Source organism: Dermacentor variabilis, chromosome 2 (assembly GCF_050947875.1).
Source record: "Dermacentor variabilis isolate Ectoservices chromosome 2, ASM5094787v1, whole genome shotgun sequence".
NCBI lineage: Eukaryota > Metazoa > Arthropoda > Arachnida > Ixodida > Ixodidae > Dermacentor > Dermacentor variabilis.
Genome location: NC_134569.1, coordinates 239,776,847 through 239,790,584, shown reverse-complemented (window position 1 = coordinate 239,790,584; position 13,738 = coordinate 239,776,847). Strand labels below are relative to the sequence as shown.

Here is a 13,738-nt window from a genome sequence, read left to right as displayed (position 1 = left end):
TACTACGACTGAAGATCACACTGCTGCCGCTGCTTAAACGGCCGCAATAAATCCCTATCTGACTTCTGCGCAGGAAGAAGACTTTTTGGCACTACTGCAAAAACACAGCGCCTTATTTGACATTCACTCCAAGCTTCTGGGGCGCACTTCCATCGCAGTACATCGCATCGAAACCGAAGGCAGTTCGATTGTACGCCGCCACCCGTATCGCGTGCCTTCCGCAGAACGGAAAATCAATCCGGATAACGTTGATGACATGCTCAATAGAGGCATCATTCGACCATCGTCCAGTTCTTGGTCGTCTGCTGTTGTGTTGGTTCGCAAGAAAGACGGCTCTGTACGATTTTGCGTCGATTATCGAGCCCTTACTAAGATCACGCGCAATGGCGTATATCCGATGCCAGGTATCGACGATGCCTTGACTCCCTCCAGGGTGCAGAATATTTCTCGATCTAGACCTCCAATCCGGGTACTGGCCAATCCGCATGCACGAAGCGGACAAGGACATGGCAGCGTTCGCAACACCAGACGAACTTTAGTAGTTCAGCGTCATGCCCTGCGGTTTATGTAATGCTTCTGCAACATTGGAACGCATGATCGACACAGTTTTACCTTAAGTGGCCTTAAGTGGAAGACCTGTCTGTGTTATTTAGATGATATCGTAATTGTTTCTACAACTTTTCGTCAGCACCTTGAGCGTTTGGACGAAGTTTTCACGTGCATTTCCAACGCTGGACTCCAACTTAACACAAAGAAATGCCATTTTCCCAGAAAGAACATCAAAGTTTTGGGCCGCGTTGTCAGTAAATGTGGCGCTCCACCAGATCCCGGCAATGTTGTTGCCGTGCTTCGCTTCCCTCGCCCTGAAAATCAAAAACAATTAAGAGGTTTCTTGTGCCTGGCATCCTACTTCCGCCGCTTCATCAGTCATTTTGCTGCCATGGCGTCGCCGCTGCACAAGTTGCTCACGTCGGCCACTGCTTTCTCTTGGACAGACGACTGCGAACTTTCTTTCCAAGCCCTCAAGCAAGCGTTAACCACCGACCCTGTCCCCTGTCACTTCAATGAGAACGCACCAACATGTTTGCACACCGACGCTAGTGGCCTTGGGATCGGTGCTGTCCTTCTACAGAGTGATGCCACCTCACGAGAGAGAGAGTTGTTGCTTATGCCAGTCGCGCATTAACGGCTACTGAAAAGAACTACTCGATCACAGAGCAGGAATGCCTCGCAGTAGTTTGACCAATAGAAAAATGTCGACTATACCTTTGTGGACGCCGCTTCACGGTCATAACCGACCACCACGCCATATGCTGGTTGTCGTCAATCAAAAATTTGTCTGGACGCTTTGGTCGCTGAGTGGTCCGCTTACAAGAGTACGATTTTGACGTTGTCTGCAAGTCTGGTAAAAAGCATCAAGATGCCGACGCTCTCTCTCTCGCTGCCCCTGCCACTTCGAGTACATCTCTCCATTGCTCGCCACTTAATGATGAGACTAAGTCTCCACTCCTGTTATTACCTCTAACAGTTAGTGGCTCATTATCTTCCAATCGCGTCCCTCAGCTCGCCTCGTGTCAACGTTCTGATCCCTACTGCAACAGCATTATCTACCGCCTGTGTGGAACTACTACTGCAGGAAATGCCAGATTACGTCGCCAACAGCAACTATTTAAGTTCGACAACGATGTTCTGCAACGCTACATTTACAACTCCGAGGGACGCTGCTGGGTACATGTTCTCCCACGTTAGCTGTGCACACAAGTCCTTGAAACCTTTCACGACGACCCATCTGCTGGCCATTTGCGTTTCCCCAAAACATACCACCGCGGTAGGAGCCGTTTCTTTTGACCAGGTGTGTCTATCTTTGTGGCCAAATACGTCGCTTCTTGCGTCCAGTGTCAATGGCGGAAACGACCGACTTCGCCTCCTGCGGGGCTTTTACAGCCAATCCCGCGTGCCGAGACACCCTTTGCCATTCTAGGGATAGACCTAGTCGGCCCTCTGACCATAACGCCGGCAGGTTATCGATGGATCGTGACAGCTGTTGACCAGCTCACACCTTACACAGAGGCCGCTCCACTACGATCTAGTTCGGCCTTCGACGTTGCCACCTTCTTTCTGGATGCCATTGTGCTGCGTCATGGTGTACCTCGTGTAGTGTTAAGTGACCGCGGCAAGACTTTCCTGTCAACAATGACAGAAGAAGTACTCTGAGTTTATCGCACAGTTCATAAGACGAAGTCTGCATATCACCCTCAAACAGAGCGATTTTATCGCACACTAACAGATATGAAATCAATATATGTAGGGCCAAACCACGACAACTGGGACAAACTTTTTCCTTTTACCGCTATCAAACCAACTACGGGGTACTCACCTTTCTACCTAGTTTACGGCCGTTCACCGACATTCACCATCGACGCCGCTTTCTTCAATGCCCCAAATAACACCTCGGCCAGTATGCCCGAAAAGTTTGTCTAGAGACTTGAGGAATGCCGTCAACGTGCTCGCTTCAACACATAAGTCAATCAGCTAGATCGCAAGCAACCTTACGACATCTGTCGTCACGACGTCTCCTTCCGTCTTGCAGAGGAAGAGCTCCTTCGGACGCCCATTCGTACACCCGGCTTGTGTGAGAAGTTTCAATCTCGCTTCCTTGGACCTTACATTATTAATGAACAAACATCCCCCTGAACTATCGCGTTACTCCAGTAGACGTTTCGTGGGACCATCGTTATCGTGGTTCGGATATCATTCACGTTTCGTATCTGAAACGACTCCTTCGTCGCTTCCCTCCTGCATGACCGCTTGCGCGCGCGGTGAAATTAGCGTGAGCATTATTTACACGCTTCATATTCTCATCTGTACATGCTCATCATCACTGTTTTGGGCCCTGGTGGTGGGGCGCTCCCACTCAGGGGAATAAAGAAGAGACTGGCTGCCTAAACATTGCCTCACAACATATATATATATATATATATATATATATATATATACAGTGAAGTACACGCGCGTATGAAGCGGATTATTGACGTTGCGGCCGGGGTCCGAAACGTCAATAATCCGCTTCACACGCGCGTCTACTTCACTGTGAATATTTACCCGGACCTAGAACTGCTTTTTTCTGTATATATATATATATATATATATATATATATATATATATATATATATATATATATATATATATATATATATATATATATAAACGAGAAGAAAGGGGGTTAACCGAGGGTCCCGATTTTATTAGTCATATCATAAGAAGCCAACAAACATTGACACCAAGGACAACATAGGGGAAATTACTTGTGCTTAATAAATGAAATAAAGAAACGAAGAATTATTGGAAAATAAAGTGGATGAAAAAACAACCTGCCGCAGGTGGGAACCGAACCCACAACCTTCGCATTTTGCGTGCGATGCTCTACCAATTGAGCTACCGCGGCGCTGTTTTCCCATCCACTTTCTTGGGTATTTATGTGTCCTAGTAGAACCCTGGGAGTGTTAGCCAGCGCCACCACACACAGACCTTGGCGGCGGACGTGGGACGTCCCTTTCGCCGCAGGCGTCACGAGAACGTGATCTTTTTGCGTGAAGGCAACTGGTCAATAAACCCACATATGCTACCTGAAGGCATCAATGTAGCCGGATTCGTGACCCTCGTTATGTAATAAACGAGAAGAAAGGGGGTTAACCGAGGGTCCCGATTTTATTAGTCATATCATAAGAAGCCAACAAACATTGACACCAAGGACAACATAGGGGAAATTACTTGTGCTTAATAAATGAAATAAAGAAACGAAGAAAAAATGGAAAATAAAGTGGATGAAAAAACAACTTGCCGCAGGTGGGAACCGAACCCACAATATATATATATATATATATATACCAGAAACTTTCCTGTCTAACCCCCCCCCCCCCCCGCCCCCCGCCCCCCGAAATAAATTTCTGGGTATACGCAACAGTCGTCCTGTTTTCGTTGTCATACCGTCGCTATGATACCATCGTAGTGGTAGAACTGCAATTCTAGCTTTTATTCATCACACTCTCTTCATCCTGTCGTCACGCCATCGTCGTCGCACAGTCGTCGTCATCCTCGTAGTCGGAATGCCGCCTTGATCTTTCCGTCGTCGTCATTCCAGCTTTGTTGTTTGACTCTCGTCGTGCAGTCGTCGCCATGTCTCCTCCGCTGAGACAGTCGCCTTAACTGTAAAATACCTTAGGCCGCTAGGTATGTGCATTTGGTCGTCATGCCGTCGTAGTCGTTGCGTCGTCGAATTTCCAGCTTTGTAATCCGACTCTCCTCCTGCCGTCTTCATCATACGGTTGTCATGCGTTCTTTGTCATAAAGTCTTCGCGATGTGGTTGTTTATGCCGTCGTCATCGCTCTAGCTTCGTTATGCGGCTGCTGTCAGGCGGTTGTCGTGATGCCCTCTACGTCAAAGCGTCGCTGTCACAGAGCCGTCGTCACGCATTCGTTGTCATAACGTCGTCGGGATGCCATCGTGGTCATTCCATCGTCATCGTTATAACTTTGTTATCGAACCTCAGTCATGTCGTCGTCGTCACACTTTTGTCTGACCATCCTCACCAATTAAAAAACGTCAGTTCGCGTTCGTCAGGTCGTCGTCATTATGCTGCCTACGTCGATTCATTGGCGTCATTCCGTCTTCATCATTCTATCGTAATCGTGCCCTCGTCATGTAATCGCGATTTTGCCGCCGTTGTCATGACATTGCTGTTATTTCTTCGTCGTGAAATAGTAGCTGTCATGCACCTGTTGACGTAGCGTGGTCGTCCCTCAGCCGTGGTTTTGTCATCGTTGTCATACCGTCGTCGTCGGGCCATAGTCGCGATACACTTGTCGTCACCCCAAATGACTTCATGCCGGCGGTGTCCCGCTGTCCTCATTATAACATCGTCATCATTTCAGAATCTACATTGTGTTGTCTTCCCACCATCGCCGTCGCACCTCTTCTGCCGTTCCATTGACGACGTTCTGTCTTCGTCTTTCCATCGTCGGCACTCCGTCGTCGCACAGTAGTCGTCAAACTGTCATGCTCATTGGTGAATTTAGCAAGAGAGCACTACAGCAATGTCGACTGATGCCGGAGACAATGCATATCTTATAAGCCGACGAGAGGACAGTCTCAGAATGAACACTGCACATGTTAAATAAACGTGACTTCAGCAATAGGGTGTGTTGCTACATTGCTTGAGTGCTAATCGCATTACCGTCGACAGGCTTCGTGAGGTGGGTCCGCGGTAATATATCTAATTTCTTTATTTACTTGGTGCATCATTTGCCATACACGCCTTATACAGAAGGGACAGAATTCACGAAAGAAATAATACAAGAAATTACTTTTCGAAAGCATGGAACAACTCGTCATTGTCAATGATAGGAAGAATATCGGGCGACCGGAGGTTGCATTCTTTTATTGACTGTAAAAATGTTTTGAATATTGATATGGTCAACGTTTTACAGTTCAAACAGACGAAAGGCAAGACTAGTGTACGCAACACGCACGGGCGTTGACTTTTAACTGCTTTTATTTTCAGAAGTGTGCTGAACATATAGTCTGCATAAACCAGACAGACAAAAATAAAGAAAATTACGACAGTTACATGCACCTGGTTGACGCTTAATAAGAAATGCTTATTCCTTTAAACATATGAAGCCGTCGTTTATAGCATGCTTCATATTCATGTTTCAGTTCATATTTTGAAGTTAAGCATTTCGGCTCCTTTCTTTTTTCTTTCTGGTTTTCTTTTTTACATTTGCTGTAAGACGCTTGATGAATTGCGCACTTATTCATGCTCCATGCTCCTTTTATATTATCGTGTGCTTTTAAACTACGTACCATATCTCTTCTCGTTATTTCCGCATTGCTTAGTTTCCTCTTGTTTACTGATATTATGTGCACAAATTTTATTTAGCATGCATTGTACTTTTTTTTTCATCTCGTTGTGTATACACTGTCGGGATTTTTCGCCCCCCCCCTTACACAATGCCCTGCGAGCCTGTAAGGTACTTCAAATAGCAAAAAGTATGCACCAAGAAATCGTTTTCCTTTTTCAGACGCCATGCGTCGTTCACCCATGCGTCGTTCAGTTTAGCTATCTCGCTACCGCGATCCTGCCTTCTTGACAAGGAGCGGCTAAGCACTGTTGTGCAGACGGAACGTGGTGCGCAACCACAATTTCGGCAGTCTATATACGCCAAATGACAAGAAATGACTGTGTTGACGTGGTTACACTGCTCTTTTATTTTTCTATTTTATGCACCTGACAGTTTCCCCTATATATGCCTCTCCGCAGGACAAGAGAAGAACAGATACAATAATATATAAATAGAAGATAACTGTGCTGACCTTCAGTCTAGCCAAACAACTCGCCTGTGCTTTAAACTGCCGGTAGCTGGCCGGGTCAAAAGTTCCTTACACGCTGCTCATCCTACTGCTTCTTTCAAAACCCGTTCTACGGACTTTTGTGTCGAGAGAATAAAACATACATTTATAATGGCGGAGTTAAAAAAAGTCGCAGTTTCGCACGAAAGGCCAAGCACGTGAATTTCAATAGCAAAGTAATAGGCAGCCATACAAAGTAAGGATAGAAGCTTTATCAGCCGTACGAACTTACAAAGGTTCGCGTAATAACTAAATTAACAAGCATGGTGTCAGCGCGCACAAGAAAGCATGAACATATCGCACTCGATGAACGCAGACACTCGCTTTCAACACGCTGGCGTGAGGGAGCTCGGCAGCAGCAGCGAGCGTAGTGACCTTCGTGCTCTATATCGCTTCAGTGCAAGCTGAGCGGCAAGAACGGCGCACGCACAAAGGTACGACTGGTCGGCGCACCTAGACTCTGCCACGCGGGAGTGGGCGAAGTGATCTTCGTGCTGTCTATCGCTTCAATGCTATCTGAGCGGCGAGAAAGCAGCACGTACAATGGTACGAGCCATCGAAGCGCATAAACTCTACTCTCAACGCAAATCGCTTTCAAGATATGGCGCGCGCGGGCGCGGAATACGCCGCCCCCTCACTCCCGTTCCCCCGGAATCTAGTGCGCGACGGAAGACGGCGCGCCTGCTTCGCGCTTTCCACCCATGCGCGCGCGAGATTAAGCCGCGTCGTCGGCTCCCTTCGCAAGCTTTTAGTCACACATACAGCATACGGCACACGGCGACGGTGCTATCATCCTTGGACTTTATACGGAATAGTACAGCGACGGGGAAAATGCGCCTAGAGTGTCCATATAATTGCTATCGCAATAAAACCATTTACATGTTATGCCATGTTGTGAGGTGGCGAGCTACCATCCTCCATAATATAGCATCTCTAGCGTTGACGCAAGCGCTTCCAAGCGACATTTAATTCTCCTCTTACCGTTTCGCAAGGCAATGCAGAGAGTCCGCCTCATGTTTACCCCACGATCCCCACCGGGTTTTCTTTTACAGCGAAACTGTATATGGCTAGGGTTCCGTGCATTTTTGTGGTCTCATCATCAATGGCTTGTACCCCGTATGCATTCATGCTCCCCTAAGTAAGCAAAATTGCAATGGCTGATAGCCCCGTAAAACAGAGGTTACAAGCACTCCGCAAAATGAAGCGAACAGTGCTGAAATTCTTTCTAATCACGGATACAACTTAGAGAACAGCATGTCGATAACTGTCATCATCAATGGCTCATACCGCCGTGAGCAATGGCTCATACATCCGACAGCAAGCAAAATATGCAATGACTCACGTAAGGTTCATGGTTTTTAACGTAAGGTTTGCGTGAATTAGCTGCGATGACACTACCGCTTTTTTCGCTGTCGGTAATTTCAATGTGGATGTATCGGTACCGAAAAGGGGGCGGTTCACGCGTACCATGCTGCAGACATTCCTTGAGACGCCACACCGATAAGGCCCAACCGCCCACCCAGCGGCGTACGTGCATTCGTTTGGCATTAACAAAAAATGCGATTGCAGTTGCGAGTGAAATAATGACCACCGATCAAGACACTGAATAAGTGTGCGTACTTTTTATCACGATGACCACCCGTCAAGACAATAAATGAGTTCGTGCCTTTGTTCAAAATTATGTGTCACCTCTTGTGTCTTGGGGTAAAGAGCTTCGCCGGTCAACGACATTCACGGAGTGGAATGGCTCCTAGTTTTTCCTATTTTTTCTTAATTTCTAAGTTCGGGGCCCGTGCCCGTTGGAGATTTTTCGCTCTTGGCAATTCGCTGGTATCCCCGAACTGTTCAATTTGATGACGTATAAACTTGTGCGCTGCATGTGTACTCGTGTAACTTCGTATGTGACAGCAATCAGGTCGGTTATTGGCGTCGAGCTCCACCACTGGAAAAGCTGGCGCCACCGTCGGCGTGACGTGCTAGGAGGGATCACGTGGACATAGCGGCCGCGTCGGCTGCGTCGGGAGCGCCGAAGCGAGCTGAAAACGAGTTTGAATTCCCTCGTACGCTGCGTTCCTCATTTAGTGGCGAAATTTTCCCGCTTCGAGTGTCTCCTTTACAACGCTTGAAAGCACTACAATAGGTAGTGGCTGCCTTTGAAGGCGCGCAACATGGTAGGCTACTGCTCGGTGCCGCAAGGCCGGACGCACGTAACGGAGGCCGGTGTCAGCCTTATTCACACGTAGCCGCAGGACAAGAAGCTGCGTGAAGCTTGGCTCGCGAAACATAAAACCGGCAAACAGTCATCGGCTACAACTCGGGTATGCAGCAAGCACAGACGCGAGGAAAATTTCTGCTACGGCGCCCCGTCTGCGATGTTCTGAAGACGCGCACTGAGACGCTCGCCCGAGTCTGCTCCAAGACTAATGTCATGACGGTTTGGTCTATCAACTTGTCGATGCTATAGATACTGGCAAGTTCAGTGGAGTGGAAAGACAGCGGTAAGAAGCACATTTTAAAAAAGCATGACATGGTTATATTTGTGTAATGATATAATGCTCTGGATTACAAAAAAAAGAGCAGCGGGAAATTGCACGCTGAGAACACCGATAAACATACAGTGCGACACAACTCGAGAAATAATATTGAAAGGTCAAAGAATTTAGAAGAAAAAAAGATTGAATCGTCGCGAAGGCACATCATATTCCCTCTAGGCGTCGAAGTCTCTACAATGAAATTATTTTTGTACAGCTCTGATAGCTCCCACGCAACAATGGTTGCTTGTATACTGTCAAATGCTCCCATTCTGCGGCCTAAAGCTCATGGCACGGTGCGAGAACGCGCGCGCGGGGAAAGCGAAACAGTGCGCGAACAAGCATGCAGACGTGCAGTCAGTCGCTGCGAATCTGCGCAATCGCTGCATTGAGGCTTCTTTCTATTACGCTCCATTTAGTTATACCAACACTATAAGAACATATTTCACATAGTTTGCTCTCAGCGTTTACCTACCTTTCAAGCAAGAAGCCGGTTCGGGAGACTCCATCGCGGCGACCGTGCGCAGTGGCGTTCACTGTACGTTTTCGGTAAAGAGATAGCGTTTGTAAACGATTGTGCGGTTTCAGTTTGCCCAAGGTTATTACTTAGACAGTAAACAACTTCTCTCGTTTCGAGAGTACTTACAGAAATGTCCGGGAGAGCTCGCGCGTGGTGTTTTCAGTGAGCGCTGACAGCAAAACCTATGAGGAGCGCGCCGCGTGATCCCTCATACTACGGCAGCGAGGCGCTTCCGATAGATGGCGACTCCGTAACTCCTCGCCGCCAATAAACACGCTGGCTGCTTGGGGAACAAAAGTGCGCTAGCTTTCATTTTAATCCCCAGGTGCTCTTGCGGAGCGCATACGATGTTTTCCATGCACAATCATCACCGTAGGCTGCAAATGAGACTGGTGAGCTTGAAAAAGCCAGCGTGAGTAACGGTTGTTCGCATCGCGAACAACCGTTACTCTCACCGCTAAAGTTATGCAAGAGCGTGCGCAAAGGAAATGCATGGAGGTGCTGAGGCCTCGGGTGAAGAGATCCTACAAAATAACGGCACAGAGCGAAGAGCCATACGCACGTGGCGCTGGCTAACCCTCTCTAGCTAACACAAAGTGCTAGAATAAAAAGCAAGTATGGCATACCTGGTGCCCCATAACGTAAAACTATTCCAATATGTTTTTATTCTAATCTTCTGACGTCAAATTTGCGTAACCGCTGACGCAAGCATCGGGCGGTCACCCGCAGGGTTGGCTCAACACACCATGCAATCAAATGCTCTCCTCGTTCATAGGAGGTCACTTCTGTTTGCTTGAAAAACGACTAACACTGCCTACACTGAGCGGCTTGTCTTATCTAATTGGCTCACAGGAGACGAGGATCACGCTCAAGTGGAGCGGGATTCGATGGGGCCGAGCCACTGCACTGAATATTGATAACCGGATGAAGAGGGTGGTGTTGGCGTCTGCGATTCGTCCGCTTTCCCTTACATAGCTTGCGGTGGCTCGCACAATCGCGGCGGCATGCAACGGAAGCTTAAGGATGACGTTAAAACAGATCATCGGCAAAGAAGAGTTGCCAGAACCAGGCCATAAACGTGCAGAAAGTGCTCGAAAACGTTACACGGCCACGCAGAAAGCTTTATTACACGTAAATAAACCAATGCTCTCCGACAAGTGCGAGTAGCCAGTGCTTGAGCGATCGGTGGCAGCCATCTTTTATTCTTTTCGGAACGGGGCAGCTTGCGGCTATTCAGAAGAAAATTCAGTTCTGTTCGGCATATTAATGCACCTTTAACGCGTACACGTCACTTTGACGCGGTGAGTCCTTGCAGTTTTGTGACGTCGTATGACAGGCAGGTGAAGTGGGTTCAGCCCGAAAACTCTTGACCAATAGCCGAGGGCTAATGGCCAAAATGCATCGAATCAGAAATAACTATGTTTCTTTTGTTCAGTCAAATCATGCGTAATGAGTGTGTGCACATCATATCAGATGGGGAGCTATCGCGGTTTTCATGACATCGCTTGACATACAGGTGCAGTCCAAGAAAGTTTTTGACCAATCGCGGAGGGCTGATTGCAGAATTGGAATTGAAAATTTTGGAATAGTTTTACGTTATAGCGTCCCTGATTAACTCAAGAAGGCTGGGTGACCATTTTTCATCACCTCGATTCAAAGGCGATTGCAATAAATCATCATCATCATCAACGCTAACCGTTTACGCATACGTAAACACTTTTAAAGGACACATTACTGGTCTTATGAGAGCTTTTTAAAAGGCCTGTGGTGGTCGATTAAAATGCCAATGAAGATTTATTACGCAGACAAATGATTTTGGTAGCGTTATTCCAGATTCGTTAGCCGTATAGCTGCGGGTCTGATGTAATGACAAAAGTTCGTACACTATTTAACGACCTTTGAAGCTCCGCAGGTTCGCTCGGAAATATGTTGAGTGTGCCATAAAGAAAGTAGACAGGAGGAGAGCTGCCGCAGCGGCCTCATTGATTAAAGGACACTAAAGGAAAATAGTAAGTCAAGCTAAAGTGATGGGTTAGTGCTCGAGAAACTCTTAGGCGACAATATTATCGCGAACAGAGCCTTAATAATCCAGAAATTTAGAGAAATGCAGGACATGATTAGAGGCTCCCCTGGTACATTCAAACACTAGTGCGATGACGAAAGCACTCATAAGTTAAATTCTGTCACTAGTTCTCAATCACTCGTTGCACAAAACGTCCTTGTATGGCATTATAAAGCAAAATTAAATGCTACTTTTGTAGATATACTTCACCTTTAGAATAAAGGCTAATTGAAATAACCCTTGACAACGACGCGGGTGGTCGAAAGGTTTCGTTTTTGCTCGACTCCGCGCCGCCTACGCTTTCGCACTTCACTGGTTATCGCGTACGGCAGCTCTAGTTTTCTTGGCTCGCCAAACTCGCGTAAACCGGAAGTAGCAGAGAATTCAACTCCCATGCGATGTCGCGGGATGCTCGAACGGTCTGCGCCACTTCATGAACAAGCAGCTGCAGCCGCGAATCCACCGCTCTGTCTTGGCTCGGTGCTGCCGTCTGTCGGGCGCCGTTTTACTCACCGACTGCAGCAAAGGGTGGTCATGCCGTATGAACGTCAGCACTCCTGCGGTTCGGTGGTGGGAGATTTGAATATCGAAAAAGTTATTCGAATCCTTAAGATGCAATTTTCTCGTAAACTATGGCTTTTCGTGGCAAGAAACAAGTTGGCGTGGTTTCTGGAATAGTATTAAAACAGTCCACGTCGACTTAGTATTTGCCTTTAGTGTGCCTTTAAGCGACGCATGCGCAATGTGGGACATGTGGTTTGGGCTGTGAATTATTGCATGCTAATTGTCCTCACGCCCACGTGCATTTTCATTTTCCTCATATTCTTTGATATCAAATTTAAGGATAACAGTAAGTTTCCCTCGTCATTTTTTGACTTCACTGTCTGCCAGCGTCATATCAACATTCCCCTGAGTCTTTCTATAAGGGCTATCTCTCCGCAGGGCGACGATTCTGCAAACATTCGACACCTACTGGCAAAACGTAGACTCCAACCACATACTCATCAACTCGTCCCAAAACATCCGAGGTGCACAGTTTCCGCTGCTTCTGCTGGCGGTGGCATTCCTGCTGGTTTGCCTTGATTGACACCGGGCTCGGTGCACCTGGTGCTGCCACAAATGCCAGTGCCGAAAGCTGCAGACAGTGGACAACTTGGTGAAGGGTTACCCCAAGCCTCAACAGGGTTTTTCATTGACTCAACCCATCATCCAGATCGGGATTATCTTGTAATATATATTTTTCGATACCTGACCGTGGTTGTAATCTTAGGCCAACTAGTATAACACAAACTTCCGTTGCAGGTAAAGTACACTTTTCGAGCACCGGTGTATTTGTTCCGATATATTGTCGTCCCTGTTAGGTTCTTACATTCTTGTAAACTCTAGCATTATTAGAAAAATGCATCCAGATTAAAAGTATATGCAGATCCTACGCACAGCGGTGGATTGCGGACAGTCTAACTCCTCTACATAAGTCAAAATGACTGTCTTACGTATCATTGTATACTTTAGTGCCTGTTTAAGCTGCGTTTTTTCTTGAAGTATGAACCAACTAGTACAAGAAGCGCTTCCAGTTAAGGCATTGTTGTTCTGTTGCTGTAGGTATTAAAAACGGGACCAAGGATTCCGCCGAGCTGTCAAATAAAGGATTTTCTCCTTGAACCATTTCACTGTGTCTAACAGTTGTGCATAAAACATGTGAATGAATGAATGAATGAATGAGCACCGTGCCTAGCAAAGGATATTGCAAGACTACACTCGACCTAATCTTTTAAAAGTCTAATGTATCTGGTTACGCCGTTTACTTTGAATATGGCATCTCCGATCATAGAGCAGTCGTTTTATCCTTCCGTATAACAAAAGTGCACAAACAAGAAGCAAGACATGTTGTTAAGGATTATTCAGAGGCTGTTGACCAGGGCATTTTGGATCGTCTATTGCTTGCGTGTGATAATCTTCCCGTTAATGGGTCCACGGTAAAGAGTTCGTGCCGAGCAAACGTGTTAAGAAGAGCAGAAATAACCCATGGTTTGATATAGATATAGTATACTTGCACCTCAAGTTAAAACATGCCAGAAAGAAACCCATGGCAGACTCGGCTTCGATTAGCCTAGCTTGCGGCTCGGCTAACGGAAGCCAAGGCGGGATGCTTCAACCCCTCACTCCTTAACTACTTGAACAATAGTCGTGGTAGATTGTGGCGGTATATGAGCGA

At 46.9% G+C, this 13,738-nt stretch overlaps 1 protein-coding gene and 1 non-coding gene across 2 annotated transcripts in view; one reads left to right on the top strand and one right to left on the bottom strand.

Annotated features, from left to right (window-relative positions):
- LOC142571232 (uncharacterized) overlaps positions 1 to 13,165 on the top strand; it is a 301,441-nt gene extending 288,276 nt beyond the window's left edge. The window contains exon 5 of the mRNA XM_075679494.1: positions 12,466 to 13,165. Coding sequence (XP_075535609.1) covers positions 12,466 to 12,606 — 141 coding nt within the window. The 3' untranslated portion in view covers positions 12,607 to 13,165. The remainder of the gene's footprint in view (positions 1 to 12,465) is intronic.
- Positions 3,374 to 3,446, bottom strand: TRNAL-CAA (transfer RNA leucine (anticodon CAA)). Its single transcript has one exon. It is a non-coding gene; the product is annotated as a tRNA-Leu (tRNA).
- Positions 13,166 to 13,738: the final 573 nt, after the last annotated feature.